This window comes from Betta splendens, chromosome 4, assembly GCF_900634795.4.
Source record: "Betta splendens chromosome 4, fBetSpl5.4, whole genome shotgun sequence".
NCBI lineage: Eukaryota > Metazoa > Chordata > Actinopteri > Anabantiformes > Osphronemidae > Betta > Betta splendens.
The window spans coordinates 28,045,503-28,066,181 of record NC_040884.2 but is presented as its reverse complement, the minus strand read 5'-3'; the positions used below and the strand labels follow the sequence as shown (position 1 = coordinate 28,066,181).

Genomic DNA, 20,679 nt, shown 5'->3' with positions numbered 1-20,679 from the left:
AGTTCGAGGGAAGGAATGAAGGAGGGAGAGACGCTGCGTTAAGGACACCCACCTGGCCTTCAGCAGCCCCCCCCCCCACCCCCCACCCCACCCCATCAGCCAGCACGCAACCAACCTGTGTGCGGAGATGAGACAGGCCTGCAGGGCTTTAATGCAACGCATAAACACGGGCCGATTCCAACATGTGTCCGTAAGATGCGCCCTCGTCCTCCCTCGCTCCGTGGAAGATTGGAAGCAGACGAGAGAGGACACAGATGAGGAGCACATGTCGCGTCGGCGTCAAACTTCCTCTCATTATCCAATAAGAGAGCGGTAGCTGTCGGTGTCCGACTTCATCCTATTATGAGGAGAAATGCTCAGGGGACAGCGAGACATAAACAGAGAGCGAAGTTTAGATTCCCAATGACACACACACACACACACACACACACACACACACACACACACACACACACACACACACACACACACAGGCAGATTCAAACAGGAGTACTGCCTGGGCCTTTTTAGTGAAACTCTAGAGCATGGTATGCCGATTGTAAACACAGCCGCGAGGAGGCAGAGACAAGTGGAGGAGGCTCCGCTTCCCTCACTCTGCTTTCTGTCTACAGGCTACAGGACGACAAACACTACACAAAGACCTTCACCTGACTGACTATACAGTACAGCACACATTGATACAGGCCTCTGCTTTTGCAGTTCCTGCACAGAAGATGCTCAGAGGCTCAGACTATTGGTTCTGGTTGTGGTTCAGAACCCACTGCAGAGCATCACACAGCCCATCGGGTTTGTGAGGACACAACAGCTGCATCCAGTTCACAGACCCAGCACTTGTTTCTCCATCTCAGACAGTAAGAGCTACAGTGTGTTTATGGTTTATGATTTGGCAAGTGTAGCATAACAATGATGTATTTAGTCTGCAAAACAAAGCAAAACATGTTTGAAGTGTGCATGTTCCAACATTTGAATTCTGGATACAAGAGGAATTGGTCCGGTTTACTGGACAACAAAGACATTGCAGTGAACATGTGTTTGGTGGAGCATATAAGAAGTTAGAATACTGCAGCAAGACATGATGTTAACACCGTACTTCGTTGCAAAGGAGCTTTGTCTGATCACGTTAATAAATGAACTCGTTTTCTAACATTGTACCAGATTTACAATTAAATACAAAAGCACGAGCGAATATTTTGAGTCTTTCAAATAACAGTAAATCAGAGTTTCATTGCGTTGCTGTTTAAGGCCCATGTTCCTCCTCCATCTGCCACGGTTTCACCGACCGCAGCGTTTCTCCGTCCAACAGAATCCCAGAGCCGAGTGGAAACTTAAGCCGTAAGCGTGCGTTTTAACACTTGGTGCATTTGTAGCATGACAGTTATTACACTTGAATTCAGCGCTGAGACATTAGCCTGATGTGCAGGACGCTGCCATGTGGTCGGAGGCTGTTGCAGTCATCACTGAGACGCGAGAAGGCCCAGCGAGGTGCTCAGATTTTATTAGATTTGTTCTGTGGCCGTCAGGGGGAATTTCAGCAAAGATGCTGGACTGAACGAGCGGACTGTCTGCTGAGGAGGATTTTCACTCCATCCCAAAAGAGTCTTCACAGGAAAACGACCATAAAACCCGTTCATGGAACATTCCAGCAACAATATCGCAGTCTGCTTGAGCGCGCCAAGTTTAAAGTTTGGCTGATAGGAAACGTTAGACGTGACCGAACTCACCCAGCAAAAACACTGGCGCATTCCTAGGGAAAAACCAAGAACATGAAGCTCAGCAAATACATATAAATGCCCTAGAACATGGTTCACTGGATTTAATACGGGCACGTACGTCGTTGAAGGGTTATTACAGAGGCTCCAAGACGTGAGTCCCCTGATCCCAAGTGTCGTTTCTGTTATGGCAACATCTGGGATCGGCTTTAGGAGGGGAACACCGCCCCCTTGTGTCCATGAAGACACACTGCATATCTGAAGCAACTCCCCTCGTAAAAACTGAGCAAATCAGACACATTATTCAGTTAATTAATTTGTGATATCGTCCTGCTGCGTGTTCATAGGCCCACATTTCATCAACAAAATTTGAAATAGTCAACAGAGAATAAAATGGATTCTCTCTTATGACTCCTCTATCTCCATCCATCGCTCTTGTCCACTTTCAGTATTATACCTTAGCTTAGCTTTGTATTCACTCCTCATTTTAGTAGGATGGAGCTTGTTTTCACTCACATGTTTCTTATGACCGGCAGCCTTCGGGCCTGATACATTAAAGGGTTGTGAGTGAAATCCCTAGAGGAAACTGTCAGTGAGCAAAATGCTTAACGTTGTTAAACCATGACATGTACGATGCTCCCAGCCTCCGTGGACCCTGCAGACCAATGGTTGCACACAGAAATGTGCTTTAAACACAGAATTCCACACAGCAATATTTATTTTATCCTCTAAATGTGTATGTCAGTGAGCACCTTCTGTGAAGCTGTATTTGATATGGGTGCCACTGCTTCCCTGCAGTTTCAAATGCTACAGATAAGTCACGCAGTGATGATACTAACAGGAAAAATAGAGTGCATCCATTCGTAACCAGATTAGTTTTCCGATGAGTTTATTATATCTCCTCCCAGTGTTGAGCTGGTATAATTCACAGTAATCAGAGGCTTGTCTACAGTCTTGGGTAATAAACATTTTCAAAAGAAAAGATAATCAATAACAATATTTTACCTTTGATTTATACTCCTGTTATTTGACTGACTTTCAAATCCTCATTAGTTTTAAGGATTTTGCACAAAATGAGGTCTGTGTCAACCTGCAGAAAGATTAGACCAACAAAAACATGCTTCAATTCAGTTCAATAGATTTTCAAGCATTGGAAACAGTTTTCTGTAATCTGTTTAATCTGTTTAAATTTAATTAATAATATTTACAAAATAGATATTGCAACATGCTTGAAACCTGGCATAGACTAAAGATGTAACGCTAGACTAGTTTTCACTCCCTTCGTCAACAAACCCCTCCATGAACCTGCTCAGAACCATCTGGACCAGCTGCTGGTCTCCATTCACCTTTTCTCTCAGCCTTCACTAGAAAAGCTGCAGGTCTGAGCTGCAGACCAGGCAACAAAGGCCAGAGGAGCAAGGGGTGAGGGGGATGGGGCTATTTACTACTGTATATATCAGATAAAACCCCCTGCCTTTGTTTGATTTTCCATGACTGTCACCTGGATGGTGGTGCTGTTTATTCTGGACATTTTAAGATGTGTCTTATCACACTAGTCTGCATATAATTTCAATTAAATGCTATGAGATTTGACTGAAATCACAGCTACAGTTACTTATACTCCATAACTTAGTCAGGTTTTATTAGATAACTGCAGTTTAAAGAATGAAAGCATATTTTCTGAAACATGATTCAGTCATTTGTCTTCTTATCTTATTACACCTACTACCACTATTCTTTCTATTTTTTTATTTCTAGTGGACGGGCAGTCCACTAAAATTTATATTACAAACATTCCAATAAATTTCATCCCATTTATTTTTCAGTAAGCATTTTTATTTTTTTCTTGATATAAAGGTGCTGTTTATGCTTTAAGGCTTATGATTCAAAGTCAGCTGTTTTTAATGCTTCCTCAGGATGTTGTGTGTGCATAGTTCGTACCGCTAGGTGGCAGTAACGTTTAAAGTACTAAGCGCCACTGAAATTCAAAATGAGGAAGAGCCAGTATTTTCCCTGAAGGAAGAAAGGCAAAAGACACATAGTGACTAATTACGTTATAATGTTATAATAAGACCAACAAACTTAAGGAAATGGAATTGTTTATGTATGTGTGTACATTTAGTTTTAAATTCATACAAATGTTTTCTAAATAAAAGTATTTGGAAAGAATTCTAATTCAACGTGCATGTTTTGACCTACACTTGATCATATAAGTCAGCATGTGATGGTGCATAAAATTCCATGAATATGAAGTTAATTTAACAAGCATGTGATAATAAAATATAATAATTATAATGTCATAGTAGCAAATGATCGATTTATGGGCAGCAGGAATAGAAAAGGTACAAAGGATCATCCTGCTTTTTATCCTTGCTCTTCCTACACCTGCTGACTCAGGGACACCTGCCATTATTGACCTTTGACCCCCAGCTGCAGTTCAGCTCTGTAGACCCCTTTCGCTGCCCTCTGACAGTTTAGGGTAGACATGTGCAGATGCACACACAGAAACGCCCAGACACACACAGGCACCCGGCTAATTACATTACCTGCAATAATGCAGTACGCAGACGGGCAGGTGCTCGTCCCCACAAAGTCAGAAGCAGCTGTAAAAACGCATGGGTGTGTTTCCTCTGTCTTATCTACAACAGCAACACAGACATCCGTGTGTGTGTGTGTGTGTGTGTGTGTGTGTGTGTGTGTGTGTGTGTGTGTGTGTGTGTGTGTGTGTGTGTGTGTGTGTGTGTGTGTGTGTGTGTGTGTGTGTGTGCGTGCGCGCGCGCGCTAGGCCTCTGTTGATGCCTGACATTATGGCCTGTGTGCGTGGGCCGTTTGTGTATTTGTGTGCAAATAAACAGGCCATGGAGAGAGGGAGGCTGGGGGCTGTTATCTGGACACGTGAATGTTTGCTGTTACAACAAAGACCTGGCTTCTGTGCCACAACCAAAAGGTAATTTGCTCTGACATTAAGACAACAGACACACACACACACACACACAAGTAAAAGCCAAAAGGGACAGATGTGATGCTGCCACAATCACTGGAGCACACTCATGGGAATATTGGGAATGGTATTAGGGACAGGAGCAGTAGTTATGATGATGCAAAGAGGAGAAGGGTTAAACACGGATGATGAAAGCTACGGTAAAGAACACGGGGCTGTGAGAGATCACGTTGATTCCACAGTTTTAATATGTGCACAACACGACAGATGCGCCTGTCTGGTCTCAGTCCTCCAGCCTCGGAGAGAGCGAGCGCCTAATCAGTCCCACACGCCTTCTGCAGCGGCCCGTAAAATGCAAATATGTAACAACCCGACCCGCTGCTCAAGTAATAGGAATCCTAGAATCCTGCTTTGGTTGGAGTCCATCTAAGGTCCAGCGTGGACGTGGCACCGCCGACACCTGTGGCGTGCGTCTGGGCCCGTCGGGCCCGCGACGGCGAGCGAGACGACTGTTTGCAGAAGCCCGATCCGTCAGCGGCACAAAGAGCCATTCAGGCGCCAAAGAGACGCCACAAAGGGGACAATTCACTGCGACAAAGGCACCTTCCGTCCTGGAGGGCATGCTGGGCGCGAGTCAGAACAAAAGGCCCACCGCGAGCCCGACGAGCACCGGGCGTCGGAGAACGAGCGCAAAATAAGCAAGTTACAGTATCAACACTGCTCATAGCGAAGTGTGTGGGGTAGAGATGCTGCTGGTTCTTATATCAGATAGCTTGAAATGTAGGTTAATCCAATCAAGCTATCTGCCTCTGGACACGAACGTGAAAGGCAAACTGACTCGTTCGTTATAAGATGAGCAAATACAATCACCCTGTGTATCAGTGCGTGGGCCGCGGTGCTGAGTGGCACACGGGCGCACGGCGACCATGAGAGCCCAGCTGATGGACAGGTCTGTCTATCTATCAGCTGATCAATGCCCCCCAGGATCTGAACATCCAGAGAGGGCTACGGAGGCAGAGCGATCGGCCCCACAGAAGGCCACGCATATTACCTGTTGCTATGACGACCGCAGCTGCAGCCGCGGCAGCCATCCTCGTCCGACGGAGACCGAAATAGATCGCGCTTCGCAAACAGTGAAATCCGATAGCGGTCGGAGAACCAGGTGCTTCCTGATAACCACGAGTGGCGACGTCACCTGTGACCTGCTTAAATGCAGAGAGCGGCTGCGGCTTGTAATGAAGTGATTAGGTCACGTGTTTATCTGGGCATTGATCGGCATCACGCAGGTGGAGCTCATGCACGCAGAGCCAAAGGTCTGGGGTCGATGTGTCATATTCTGTATGTGACAGCAGCTGGGAGTCAGAGCATGGACCTACAACACCACCCCCACCTTCACCCCACCCACCCTGGTCAAACCCCTCCCCCAGTCCATCATCATCAGACACCAGCAGCTGGCAGCCTGCCCCATTTAACTCCCTGCAGCACTTACTGGGCCAGGGTAATCACTGGTGCTCAGCACCAACCGTGGCCACCACACCTGCCCCCTCGCTGGTGGGACCATCCCATCTGGGACCCTGTGACGAGGAATTTCTGGGCGGGGGTGTCTTGTTACTTCCCAAAACAGCTCAAGGTGCCGTGAAAAGGGGAAAAGGCCGATCTGTGATTGTAGTTAAATCCCGTCACTGAGTTGAAACTGAAGGAAATGAAGGAAAGGTCTGCATTCTAACTATGATATATTCCACAGCAGAAAACTGTCTGGCACCAGCCCAGCTCTCACCAGGAGAAGCAGGGTCGCATTTGGGCCGGAAATGATCTCTGAGGAGAGGCAGGGAAGTTGCTTTTGTAATCAGGTGGTTTTGAAAAGGCGCAGTGGAGAGCTGCGCGCAGTTTGTGCAGAGATAAGTCATTAGCAGCGACCAGATGGTGGGTTGATCAAGCACATTGCTCCGCTACGCCGCTATCTGTCTTCCTCATTAGAAACCGCATTTACACACAGAGAGCGCAATGATTTATTCCGCTCCGGTGTTGAGAAAGAGAAATGAGCCCTGGCACCATATGTTACACAACAAATAAGCTCCTGTGTTCACACCAAACGCGCCGGACTAACAGTGTTTATCTGCAACCAGCCCTTTGCTGCTAAACGGGAAAATGAAACCAGTCTTTCTGAGCTGTTTTTTTCCCCCCAGCTGATATTGGTTTCGTGATTTAAGGTGAATTTGGACGGTGACGCGCCAGTCGTTCATGTTGTTTGTCAGCTTTGGCTTCAGAACAGGCGATGAGGATTCATCTCCCCTGACACGGGCCGACGCTATATTTAGCTGCTGGCGTCCGTGCGTAAAGTGACGCCGGCGCAGACGCACGCGCGGCCGTTGTGGACTGAATACAGAGCGGCACGAGCCGCGGTGCGATACGCTACGGTCCAGCGTTTATGATCGCACACACGGACCAGAACCGGAAATGGCTAAAACGTTTGTCATTTTAATGAATAAGGTCTAAAATTACAACGGCATGAGAATGAGCCTATAGCAAAGCACGCGATCCTAAAGAGCTACGGCACATACTTATGCCGCTGTCTGTAATCAGGCTGACGGTGAAGCCCACCCTACAGCGCAGGCCACGTCCAGGGACCCGCGGAGGGTGTCGGCCTACTGCACTTTATGAATAATGAAAACATGACGTAAACAATGCGGTCCTGGTTGCAGCTCGGGCTCGAGGCGGGCGGGCGGGCGGGCGCGCGGACGCGTGATGCGGCCGTGACGTAGATCCTCGTCGGGGATCTTTAATCCTCTGCCGCAGCAGCAGCGCAGCCGGTAACCAGAGGAGGGGGGAGCACGGTCGGACGGGAACGGTCCGCACAGGCTAGGCTAGCCCACCAGAAGGCCGGAGAAAGCTCGGGCTCAGGCTCGCGACCAAACACACCGAGCATAACCGAGATCGGGACGCGAACGAGCCGACTCCTCGCTTAGGCCGGACCCCCTCCTCTATTCCTGCCGTCAGCCTACAGCCCGGCCACACACGTATTCCCACGAAAGGGACCCGGAACGCTGTCTGAAATCCATTTTTCCAACGCACCCGGGCCCCGTCGGCTCCGCCGGAGCGCCGCGCCGGTTCCCCGCGTCCAGCCCCGTCCCCGCTGCTCCCGTCAGCTGCTGCGCACCGGCAAAACATGCAGGATGAGCCTGCGGGGCTGACAGCCACGCAACCGCCCCCGCCGACCGAGGGAAAGGACAGCGACGGCAGCGCGGCCAGCAAGTCCGGAAGGCATCCGAACCAAGCCGACAGCCGCGACGGCCGGCCGCTCGGCGCCCGCACGCCGGATTACAAGCCCCCGCAGCAGAAAATAGCGTTCCCCTACTTCGACCGGGACCGTTTCTGCGCGACGCGCTCTGTCTGTGACCTTCAGCACGGCCGAAAAATCCATCAGCAGTTAGGTCAGCACACCGACTTCGGTCAGCCCACCGAGGCGCCCCCGCCCCCGGGACTCTTCAGTCACCTGCCGCAGAGGCAGCCCTTCCCCAGGCTCGAGCCCAGCGGCCCTCCAGCGGACGAGCCCGAAGCCGATGCTGCGTCGCCATCGCCCTCCTCCACCTCCGTGAACCCAGACACGATCCAAATGGACTCCCCCATCGCCCACCACATAAATAACGGCAATGGCAGCGGCGGCACCGGCAACATGTTGTCCGGAGGTCTCGGCGCCGCTTTCCCGAACCTCTCCGCCCAGGAGATGCAAAGCGCCAGCGGGGGCGCGTCGTCGCCTTCCCTCCCCGGGTTCGGCACCGCCTGGTCCGTCCAGACCAGCTCCTCGCCCCCGCCCGCGCCCAACTCCATCAACCCCATCCACGCCAACGCCATTAACCAGATACCGAGCACGGACTCTGACAACAGCTTCTACCCAGGTATCCCCTCCTCCATCAACCCGGCGTTCTTCCAGAGTTTCTCCGCTAATCCGTGCGCCGGGATTAACGTGCAGGGCTTCAGCGGTCCCTTCTCGCCCCAAATAAATGTCCCTCAGCAGCCGCAGAGTCGCAGGTCGCCGGTCAGTCCCCAGATGCATCCCCAGCATGGCGGCTTCCTGCAGCAGAGGAACAACTACAACCAACATCAGGTGAGCTGCTACGTATGCGCACGTTTACTCTGAAGGTGGCACATGGCGTAAGGCAGCTCTGTGATATCGGTTCTCACATGATGGAGCCCAGAAATGGATGCCAGCTATATATTTAATCATGAAGGCCCTGCAGCGTTCAGGGTGTGTGTGTGTGTGTGTGTGTGTGTGTGTGTGTGTGTGTGTGTGTGTGTGTGTGTGTGTGTGTGTGTGTGTGTGTGTGTGTCTTTTTTCCGTCTTCATACTGCAGTTTCAACGTTCAGTGAAAGGGCTGAAGTCACAACTCTGGAGGCAAAGGGAGCGGGAGGGAGGGGTGGACAGAACAAGGGCCCATCACTGAATCTAGCTGTTGTTCTCTCCTGGAAGCTGGCAGTGGGATGCAGTCACATGGCCCCAGACCGTCCCTATCTTGTGGTTTCGCTCAGTGGGAACACAAAGGTCTCCTAAATAGATGCTTATTTGTGTGAAACGAAAACATCTAGTCACTCGGCGGCGATGGTGTGTGTGTGTGTGTGTGTGTGTGTGTGTGTGTGTGTGTGTGTGTGTGTGTGTGTGTGTGTGTGTTTGTGTGTGTGTGTGTGTGCACGCACAGTGGGAGGCACAGAGAATCACCCTGAAGAGAGACGAACAATAGCAGTGGAAGCGTAGTCAAACGTTCAGATTATGCAGTAGTTCAGGGCAGTGGCCCTTGGCTTCAGGTTTCGAATGTGATTTGCACATTGGGCGTGTGTGTGATTAAAGCGCCTCTGTGGTGATGCTCTTTCACTGACCTTTGACCCCTTTGCTTTGAATGCACAAGCTTTGAAAATATAGTTATATTAAACATGCAAGACAAGCATTCATGTTGGAGGATGAGGGTCGTGTTTTATTATTATTTAATTACGTGTGTTGATTGTCCTCTGTGTATGATTTTCACGTGATTCGATGTGGGGAGTGTGAGCAGGGTTCAGGTAGAGACAGTGTGTAACGTATACTGGTGGTGTCACGGCACATGTGATGCTTAGTATAAGTCTTAAAGCCCTAAATCTTCTTATCTACCCACCCATTACTGGAGCAGATCAGGCTGCTGTGGCAGGCAGGGGGAGCAGAAAGGGCGGAAACCCTGGATATGATGAAATCACAATATTATGTGCAGCACAGATGAAAAATCATCATGCATGCATGCCTGTGTAACCTCCTGTGTCTCTGCGCAGCCAATGGTGAAGCCGTCTCCATGGGGCAGCCACCAGGGCAACGGCTGGGGCTCTGGGGGCATGTCCTGGGGCCGGGACCACCGCAGAGTGAGCGGCATGAGCGTGCCCGGCTCCGTCAGCCACGCTTCGCCCCTGAAGAAGCCCTTCTCCAGCAACATCATCGCTCCCCCCAAGTTCCCGCGCTCCGGAGGACCGCTGGGGCCCAAGTCGTGGCTGGAGGAGAACATGTTCCGCACGGACAGCAACAGCAACACGCTGTTGCCCCTGCAGGTGCGCGTTTTTCAGCCATTCCTGTTTGTTGGTTTGGCCTGTAAATGTGTGTGTTGATGTGATAACAGTAGCAATGTTTAACAGGGAGGAGTCAGGACTGATTGACTTTAAAATGATTCAAATGATTCAAATGTCTTGACGACGTCAAGCGACAGGCTGCTGAAAGTGAGGCAGAGCAGTTCATTTCACACTCACTCGCTCATTTTGTCCAGCTTCATCCTCGTAAGAGTCGAGACTATGATGAAGATGATATGATGAAGCTGACGTCTATTTACTTTTATACAGTGGTCACTGTGGTCTCATTAGTTTTTAATCAAGTGAATGCAATAAGTTTAAAATGAAGTTAGCATGATGCTGGATCCAGACAGAATCACCCTCATCAGTCATCAGTTATATAAAAAACATATATGTCATATAATAACATATACAATCTATAGATACATAAAATGGGGATTGCTCTAATTTTACACTAATCTCAGTGGCTTGTTGTCTTTTGTTTATAATGGCTTCCAGAAACCCCTCAGTGCCACCAACTCTTTAAAATACTGGTAATGGACACTAAATTAAAGAAAAATAATATGATCTAAACAATGCTGTAACCAAATGGAGCACATGTGAACTTGGCACATGCTATGAGCTCAAATAATTAGAGGTGTCAATGCCAAGAAGTCCAAGGCTTCCTATTCCAGGAAACAGGCCCAACTCCACGGATTGTTAATTTCCATAAACAATGTCAGACAAAGAATTTCTCAGATTCCAAGTGGTTTCCTTCCTTCCTTTTCTGTTTAATGTTTGGCCGTCGTTGACACGCCGTGTCCCTGCTGTGTCACAGTTTTAACATCACCCAGAGGTGTGGACGTTTACTTTTACTCTCATCAGAATGCTCGTACATACGTGGGGGTTCTGTGAGGAAGGAGCCGCTCAGACACATTCTTAAAAGGAAACCGTTAACAAAATAAAAGCAGTTCAACACAGATAAAATACAAACATAAAACAAGTACCTCGTTGGCTGTTTGCTGTGAGAAGAGAAGTGTGAATTCTTCATTAAACTTCGAACGTCGCCCGTCGTGTAGCGGGCGACACGACGGCAGAGATCTCTGCTCCATCTCTTCCCGCTAACGCTCATGCTCTCGCGAGACCTTGTGAACATCTCCCACATTATGCTGCTCAGTTCAAGCCGATAAAATGTACAATCCAAACATTTAAATCAAATCACATATTTGCCTACGTCCATACGCTTAATCAAACAATTTGCATATGCTCCTCACGCCTATAAGACAGCACAATCGCTCCATGAAAACCCCAGTAAGCTACATGGCTACATGCTACCAGGAGCTACATGCTAATTTGGATTAACCAAGGTTAGCCCTCGTTTTGACGCAATGTTGTTGCAGTGTTTCAGAAACAGCAGTTCTTTGTACTTACTGGGTTTTATTGAAGTTCTCTGTTAAAATGTCGAACCTTTACAATAAAGGCCCCCCCTCTCACAGCCTACAACCCTTTGACTTTGCTGTAGCGTAGGGCGTGGCAGGTTACGTTCTGAGGCCTGTGGTGCGCTGGTCCACCAGAACCACCATAGCTGGTGATTACATGTATCTCACTGGAACAGTTGATGAGCTCAACTCCCCGGCTAAATGCCACTGCTGCTTTTGGTTTCCATTCTCCTCCTCTGTGTCTCTGGGATGGAGTCCAAAGTCCTCTGGGGGATCCATAGACACCGCTCACAAACACACCTTGAAACTCCTAAAGTGAATAAATACGGAAAGAATGTTAATCCGAGCGCAAGCTACGCACACTGTTAAATCTCTCACATGTTAAGCCAAATACCTGGACCTCAGAGGATTTATTATTCTTAAGCCAAATCTAGGAAGTGTGTTCGGAACGTGGGAAGTGAGACACGCACCAAGCCCTGTGTTTGTTCATGCCAGTTCCGACTGTAGATCATTTTAAACCTCACACGTGTTCCTTATTTCACAGGATCGCCCCAGAATGTATGACAGCCTGAACATGCACTCCCTGGAGAGCTCCCTGATTGACATCATGCGGGCCGAGCAGGATCCGATGAAAGGTAAGCTGGGCTCTCCCTTTCCACAGAGCGAAGTGCGGGGGTCAGAGGTCAGAGGTGCGTGTTTTTCCACGCACCAGCGTACCGCGGTTTCTCCTAATTCGTCCGCCGCCGGCTGCACCTCCCGCTCTTAGGCGGCGCTTCTCTGCGCTGCCGGTGTCTCTAATAAGCGACAGGTGTTATTTTAGCAGGTGAGGCTGAATTATCCCTCATGGCTCGGTGGCAGTAGCGGAGGAGAGAGTGTTCTGCGGCGCGGCACTGTCCGGGCCCCCCGTCCTGGACATTAGAGGAGCGGTGTCAAATATCTGCACCGCTTTTAACTCACTCGTGCAGTGATGGCTGCTCGCGGCTCTGCCTCAGCATCACGGTTCAGCCGCACCACCGCTTCAAAATATGACCCGCAAATAACGAAACTGCGTGACGTCACGTTGGTTATTTTCTCATTAAGACCCCGCTAAAATCCGACCCTAACCCCTGACCCCGTTTCATGGGCGAGCTCCTTGTTTTTCCTGCCCCAGCAGATGGGGACGACACGGGCCAGCGTGCACAGCAGAGACAGCGGCAGCGGGACTAATTTTAGACGTGAGCACACTTTCACACACTGCGTATGACAGCCAGGAGGGGGGGCCTGCCGAGGCCTGGCACTGCCATTTATAGCATCGCGACGGCTAACGGTGCGTTCAGGCTAGCGGCTCAGGAGACAGGACCCAGGGCACAATAATGGCGGCATTTAGTAAAGCGTGTACACTCGTAACTTCAATGCTGTTATTTTACTAGAAATATAGTTATGGTTATAAAGTATTTTTTGCAGAGCAGCCGCTGAAACCTCCCCACCTGACTATATGAACCACTGGGTGGAGAGAGAGAGAGGGAGAGAAGGAGGACTGGGTGGAGCGAGCTACATTATGAGTCCCATTCTAGGTTACTGTAGGTTGCATTTTATAGCTGTCACTTGCCAAAATAACTTATTATAGGGACACATTTAGTTAGTTTAATCATTATATGTGGATGTGAAAAAATGTTAAATGTAAAAAGTAACAAATGCTCAAATTTTAAAAAGTTTATCTTAAATATATTTTTGGTAAAACAAATTACTGCAATTGTTTGTGTATTATCCCTTATCTTTTAATAAACATTCTTGTTGATTATTATCTGGCCATAGTTGGAGCAGAGGTGTTCATGTGTTGCTTTTCAGGCCCGTGTGGCATTTCACTTACGCTGTAGCCTGTAAACAGCTTCAGTCAGTAATAGGATTGAATCTCACTGCAGATGGCGACGCCGCATCCTTTCAGGGTTCACGCCAAAGCACTTCAGTGGTTTCGTCTAAATAATCGTATTTGTGCTCAGCTCTTCTGGTCGAGGTCCCTGCAGGGGTGGGACACGGCGGTTGGCAGACATTCCCAGGCAGAAAACTGTCGTCTGTGTTGTTCGTGTGTGTCCTCACTCGCTTACACGTCGGCCTCGCCCTGTCCTCCATCTGCTCAGTGTCTCATCCCTGTGTGTGTGTGTGTGTGTGTGTGTGTGTGTGTGTGTGTGTGTGTGTGTGTGTGTGTGTGTGTGTGTGTGTGTGTTTCTCATGTCAGGGCGTGTGGGATGCCCTAACCCCGGGGCTGACGAACTACTCATGCTCAACGGTAATTATCTCCCAGCACCACCTCTCTCTCTCTCTCTGTCTCCAGCTCTCGTGATGTTTACTCCAAGTGTCGTCTACCATCAAAATGTCTGCGTAGCACTTCTCTGATCGGCGAAGCAGTTTATCCGTGTTATGCTTACACGAGAAGGAGCGTTACATTTGTCCCATATATTCGTTTCTTTTCCCTCAATACATTTCCAGCGCTGCTTACAATAATTACAGCCCTGCAGCTTCTTTTTTTCCTGCACAAATCTGAGCCATGACAACATCAGCCAATATTCTGAACATGTTTTTGCTATTATTATTATTCCTGCTTGTAACTGGCTCCAATTAATAGAATTTGTGCAATAGAGCTGATTTTGTACAGTAATTTTACAGTGCAGTCATCTGCTATACACAGGTGCTGTTCTATACAATGCATGAATGGCATAGGTCATAAAGATGCTTGCCCTGTCCCAGTGTCTTTAATCAAGGAAAGATGTGAGAATAAGATTCTAAATGTTCTGCTCTGGAGCTCAGGAGGATCTAAGCGGAGCTGCTTCATGTCAGTTCGCTGTGTTTCTGTGTCTGATGGATGTGGATGAAGAGATCATAGGATTACATCAGATACAAATGTTAGAGGTTAAAAATACCGTAGGAGAAATGTCTGCAACGCTGAACCGTGTGCTCTGTACTTTCCTACATGCAGCCAGGAGCTTTGGGAGACATCGAGGTAAACTCAGCTTTCTACAGCATCTCTTTTTTTCCCCATGTGGTTTATTCTTATGTGGCTGCTTTATTGCATGAATGGGCGCCAAACTACTGAGGCCTTCAGTCTGGAATTCAAATGGTCTCGCTTTAAATTCAACACGTTTATTTATTGTAGTGTTTTTACACAATTATTAAGGTTTCCTTTTCGCTAGTAAATGATTATTGGCTATGAAATGCCAACTTTGATATTTGTATTACTGTACTATCCAGACAAGGGATTCAGGTTTGGTCATGTTTGCAGTCGTGGCTCTGAATTATTAAGCTTTTTTTATGGTTTTGTGTCAAATTTATTTTCTTAATGTAACTTCATGACTTCATGATCCCTTCATGCTTCAAACAGTCTCAAGCCTCAGGTCTTCTCCATCAGAGATGTCACCATTTAGCTACAGCAACATAAAAGGTCATTTGGAATCAACCAAGGCTGCTGTATTTATTCCGCTTTGCCTTTACTTCCTGTTACAGCTGAAGTTTTTAGAAAACCTTTCATTTTATAGAGCCTGGTTCATCTCAGAAGTGGGTCAGTAGTGATAGTAAAGTAAAGATATGGAAAGATATTAAAAACAAAGACGCCTTGTTTTATTGGCTCATCAGTATTACAAGTCCATTTGTGTGACATAAATATGAATAATAAATAAGAAATTTAGGACTAGATAATTATTATAAACCAAAACATTGGCTTCTGCAAAGGGACAAAATGAAAAATCTATGATGACCCTATTCACACATTTTCTTTTTGAACTCTTCACTGCTCAGCAGATGTTGTTGTCACAGTGTTGTTCCCCACCTGCTCTAACCGCCACTCAGCTCCGCATGGAGAACACAACATTGACCTGGTCTCACGTGTGAAAACTGTAACGCTGCTTTAATCCGGTGCTTCCTGCCGCTAAAACCTCCATAAACCCCGATGCGTGGCGTGAAGATGTGTGATGTTCACGCTGTAGTTCATAATCTGCGTTGAGTTGCATGTCTGTTCGGTTCGATACTTGACATTTGGTGTGACGTGATCTACTTCATTGCCGTTTTGTCTTCTCCAGGCCGCTCGTCACTCTTTCCTATCGATGACAATCTCCTCGACGACGGCCACAGGAACCAGGGCGTTCCAGGAGTGCTCGGCTCCCCCAACTGCTACCCTTATCAAAACGGGGAGCGCATCGAGCGCTTCTCCCGTAAGGTGTTTGTGGGAGGCTTGCCCCCTGACATCGACGAAGGTGATGACAGCTACATTTAAGGATTCTATATTCAGGGTCTTGTTTCAATCATGTTGCTTCATTTTGGCCTCATTTATGTTCCTTCAGATGAAATAACCTCAAGCTTCCGCCGCTTTGGTCATCTGGTAGTGGACTGGCCACACAAAGCAGAAAGCAAATCCTACTTTCCACCTAAAGGTATTGGCCAAAGCAGCCGGTATTTACACTGGGTCTGGCAGCTTTGGGGCCTATTTGACGGCTGATCAACTAAGCAGATGTGCATTTTGTGTGTTTCCTAGGATATGCGTTCCTGCTGTTCCAGGAGGAGAGCTCGGTGCAGGCTCTGATCGAAGCCTGCATGGAGGAGGACGGGAAGCTCTACCTGTGCGTCTCCAGCCCCACCATCAAGGACAAGCCCGTGAGTCCCGCAGCTCACACACATAACAACGCTGAAGGGTCTCCACAGTACTGGGAAAACTCATTCATCATTTGCTTCTAGGTGCAAATTCGACCCTGGAACCTGAGTGACAGCGATTTTGTGATGGATGGATCTCAGCCGCTTGACCCACGCAAAACCATCTTTGTGGGAGGCGTCCCCCGTCCCTTGAGAGCAAGTCAGTACCATTGTTATATCTAAACAGTCTCACCGACTGTCGAGGCAACCTATTCAATCAGCGGTCAGCTGGCTGCTTAATGTGCAAAATGCAATATCCATCTGCAAGTACAATTAGAACCTCGCTCTCTCATGATGTTTTCATGATGTTTTTTTAACTCACTCTGACTAGTTGAACTGGCCATGATTATGGATCGTCTCTACGGCGGAGTCTGCTACGCGGGCATCGACACCGACCCAGAGCTGAAATACCCAAAGGGTGCAGGTCGAGTGGCCTTCTCCAACCAGCAGAGTTACATCGCTGCCATCAGCGCCAGATTTGTCCAGCTGCAGCACGGTGACATTGACAAAAGGGTACGGCCGGTGCACCAAGGTATCCATTACTATACATGTATATCTGTATGCATGTCCTCATTATGTCCCTGTTTTTTTCTGCAGGTGGAGGTGAAGCCGTACGTCCTGGACGACCAGCTGTGCGACGAGTGCCAGGGCGCTCGCTGTGGAGGGAAGTTCGCTCCCTTCTTCTGCGCCAATGTCACCTGTCTGCAGTACTACTGCGAGTTCTGCTGGGCCAACATCCACTCCCGCGCCGGGCGGGAGTTCCACAAGCCCCTGGTCAAAGAGGGGGCCGACCGGCCGCGCCAGATCCACTTCCGGTGGAACTAGAGGTGCGTCCGCGACCACACAGAGTCAGTCAGAGGGAAGGAACGCGAAACATTGGCTAACAGGAAAAAAGAGCCTCGCTCTGCCCCGCCTTCTGTCCTAAGCAGTATAATCAAGTACATACCACTATACAGTATATACTATATATAAATATATATATCTATATATCTTTTGTAGCAGCCAATCACCACAAGCCTCAGTTTTTCACCAAAACCCCCTCCACATCTCAGGCTCTGACAACTCTACAACTCTTTTGTGGTACTTTCATCTTTTCTAAGTGGAGATTTGAAAAACAAAAGAAGAGATTGATTTTTGTAGGTTTTTTTATTATTATTATTTTTGTATGTGAGATTTAAAGTAGATACGGGAATGTTTTTTGCATGGGGGCAGCTCGTCTGTCTGTCTGTCTGTCTGCTGCTAGCTACCCCACAGTGCGTGTAGCGCACGCTCGGTTCTGGGAAAACCTCAATTCTCCAACGTTGACGCCCGCCCCAGGTCATTCACCAAAGGTAGCAAAACCATAGCCAACCTAGAATTGATACCTTTCCAATGCGAAACAAAAAGCTGTTTTTTAATACTTACTTCTTCTTAGAGAGTTTATTAAGAAACAGATGATAGGGTTATATCTGTGCTCATATTGACCCATTGAGTAATACCTCAACACACAAAACTTGGTCTCTGCTAACTGTATTCAACATTTATACTTAAGCTATTTTAGAAGCTTTGCTGCTATATATACATATATATATGAATAGATGTGTAGGTATTATATTTAATGCCATTTATCAAGCAGAATCATGTAAAATGGAAATGCAGTATGCACTCAACCACTAATGGCCCCCATTGCTGTGGAAAGAGTTAAACGTGCATGTTATGACAATAGCTACACAACTAGCATGCAGGATAGATTTGAGAAGAAAATACTATTAATTTCCAAAAAATGAAAATCAAACCACTGAAATCACATGAAGACAAGGTGTAAAAATCTCTAATGAGTAGCATGATTGTCGGCTACAGATGCCTAAGAGGGAAAAAAATCAAATGAAGCTAAATAACTTCAAAGAAAATGTATTTAAACTTGCATGCGTTGATGTTTCTCTGTTGTTTGATTCGTTTACATACTTAACGATACAAAAAGTGACACTGGTTTCTACTGTAGGCTTAGTGGACGCCATCATTTCGTGACGTGGTGGCTCGTACGGCAAAAAAAAAAAAAAAAAAAAAGCAGAGTGGCGTTCAGTGGTTTGTGTCCATGTGTCGTCCCCGTGCCGTGTGACTGTTATTAGCGTAGACTGAGGCTCTAGTTTAGTTAAGCAACACTTCACGTAGAGGAGGATTAAAGCGTCGACGCCTCTGCCTTCACCCTTCCTGTCCCGCGTCCCTGAGCGGTTCCAGCGGCTGATGTGACAGAGCCTGGTCCCAGCAGACCTGATGCTGGTGAGAGGCTGGAGAGCTGGTGAGGGAGACGCTGATCCAGCCTCTAAGCGTCTTCACATGACACTTGACTCTGCTTTCTACTGACTAGTTGGGGCGGCCGCGCTGCGCAGCCCTGACCCAGTTGCTGGATGATTAAGTGTCTCCCAACCAAGCTTTTATAACGAGGATGATGACAGGTGGTCCCTGGGCGCGCCGAAGAAGAAACTCCCTTCCCTCTGTTCCTATCCAGATTGTGTGTTTGATTTCCACCGTGACCCTTGATTAAAAACACTTAATACTTTAAAAGCCTGTTTAGGGACAATCTCTCTGTGGCGGCGGCCCAGCCGTCCGGTCGGTACTGTACAAGTGCATTGCTCTGGTGTTGTTGTGGTTTTTGTGTTTCATGTCCTGGTGTGTGCTCCTCGGTATCGGTGTTCAGGCGTCTAGTGTGTCCCGTTACCGAAGCGTAACTGAATTTAATTTCTCAACCCATCACTGTCCCTTCCATATGTTTTTTTATAATATACAGTATATTATGCACTACTTTTCTATTTCCACGCTTACTTTTCTGCTTGTCCACCCCCAGAGTGAATTCAGTGCAGATGTGGATCCTTTGAAACTCTCTCTTGTCTCTCTGTATTTATAATTCTACAGATGATTTATTAAATTTTATTTTTTCATAATTGCTTATTTAAGATGTAGCGTGACGCAGTGGTCTTAAGTTATGTATGTTCCGTGTGAGTAGAGCAGGAATCCGATATTTTCTAATATATTCTAATGTTGTGCGAATGTTGCGAGGGCCGGTGAGTCAGAGCTCCCGTCACCCCCCGTCACCCCTCTCCTCCCCCTCCCCCGTGGCTTTAGTTCTCATGGTGTCTGATGCGAACATGTTTGATTATCGTCACCTGTAACACTTGACTCGTGCTGTTTTTGTGAGGTTCTATTTTCAACGTTGAACACTGTTACCTTGTTCTGTACGTGTCTTTGGTTTTGTAAAAAATCATATTTATTTCACTATTTTTGTAGACAAAAAAAACCCTATTTGATTTTGATTGTATTTTTCTATTTAAATAGGTCTATTATACGATTTATTTCCCCCCTCCAGTGCTATTTATGTCAGACGTTTTGTTCAAAGACAGAGAATCATGTCATAAGTAACTAACACTAAAGTTTTTGATATACGGTTGATTCTTATTTTGATACAGATGACACATTTCATTTGAAGGAAAGGACACATGAAGGTTTTATTATATTCTTGGAAGACACTTGAGATTCTCCCCTGTTGCATCGAGGCCCCAGCTGCCTGTCCTCGTAGATGCTCTGAAACTTGAATATAACACATTTTGAAAGGCTGACTAACCTCGAATCTGTGTTGTGATGTGCAATACTGTTTCTAATGTTTGTATAAAAGTAAGAACAACAGTGTAAACCTTTTTAATGCAGATTTATTTTTTTCATTGCATATTTTGCAGATTTCTGATCCACAGTGTCATTTTTTACTGTCAGAAAAAATAAAAACCCCGTTTTTTCATTGCAACTATTTTTAAATCCAGATATCTTTGTACTGATGTAAATGATTGTAGTTATTTTGGATAGTGTTTTGCTAACAAAAAGAGAGACTTTTTCATGCATATTTCTATTTCATTTCATCTTGTTTTATCCCACTTTTTATTTCATTAGTAGCTGAATGTTTTGCATAATTTTTCATATTTAAATGTCATTGGTATAATTTTGTATTTTTATGTGGAAATACACTATATATAATTTAAAGATGCTAATTGCTAAGATATTATTTTGAGTTTCATTATTTTTAAAGCTAAATATTTCTAATTTTATTGTTAAAGTGACTAATTTCTTAATCACACTTTGTGTATAGTTTCACAAAAGTGGTTTATGGGGTGTTTGGATTGTAATTATTACTGAATGGTTCTTTGATATGCAAAAATGAATATTGTGTTTATTTTTATTTTTGTTGGTTTTGTATTTAAATGGGGTGTTGATTACAATCTTTTTTTCCCCCTTTCACTTCCTAAATAAAGACCCATTCTGTTTGGACACAAAATGGCTGCTGCTCCTTTGCTCCTCTCCATCAAGGTGCAGAGTCTCTGTATACAATAACACATATACTTTACTGAAA

At 46.8% G+C, this 20,679-nt stretch overlaps 1 protein-coding gene across 4 annotated transcripts; it reads left to right on the top strand.

Moving 5' to 3' along the window:
* Window positions 1-6,924: 6,924 nt before the first annotated feature.
* On the top strand, window positions 6,925-20,604 carry cpeb2 (cytoplasmic polyadenylation element binding protein 2). 4 transcript variants are annotated; one of them, XM_029147396.3, is made up of 11 exons: window positions 6,926-8,755; window positions 9,946-10,215; window positions 12,193-12,283; window positions 13,864-13,914; window positions 14,602-14,625; window positions 15,698-15,871; window positions 15,959-16,048; window positions 16,150-16,268; window positions 16,350-16,464; window positions 16,636-16,817; window positions 16,902-20,604. In XM_029147396.3, the coding sequence occupies exons 1-11, from the start codon at window positions 7,817-7,819 to the stop codon at window positions 17,127-17,129; spliced, it is 2,283 nt and encodes a 760-aa protein (XP_029003229.1). In that variant the 5' UTR covers window positions 6,926-7,816; the 3' UTR covers window positions 17,130-20,604. The 4 variants fall into 4 exon arrangements, with proteins under 4 accessions (XP_029003230.1, XP_029003229.1, XP_029003233.1 ...); XM_029147397.3 differs by lacking the exon at window positions 14,602-14,625 and having other exon boundaries at window positions 6,925-8,755; XM_029147399.3 differs by lacking the exon at window positions 13,864-13,914 and having other exon boundaries at window positions 6,927-8,755.
* Window positions 20,605-20,679: the final 75 nt, after the last annotated feature.

What these genes read in the sequence shown, in the direction of transcription:
- cpeb2 (XM_029147396.3), top strand. Translation starts at nt 7,817, where the DNA reads ATGCAGGATGAGCCTGCGGGGCTGACAGCCACGCAACCGCCCCCGCCG. An exon ending in CGAACTACTCATGCTCAACG is followed by an intron (nt 13,915 to 14,601) that starts GTAATTATCTCC and finishes TCCTACATGCAG; the next exon opens with CCAGGAGCTTTGGGAGACAT. An exon ending in CCACCATCAAGGACAAGCCC is followed by an intron (nt 16,269 to 16,349) that starts GTGAGTCCCGCA and finishes ATTTGCTTCTAG; the next exon opens with GTGCAAATTCGACCCTGGAA.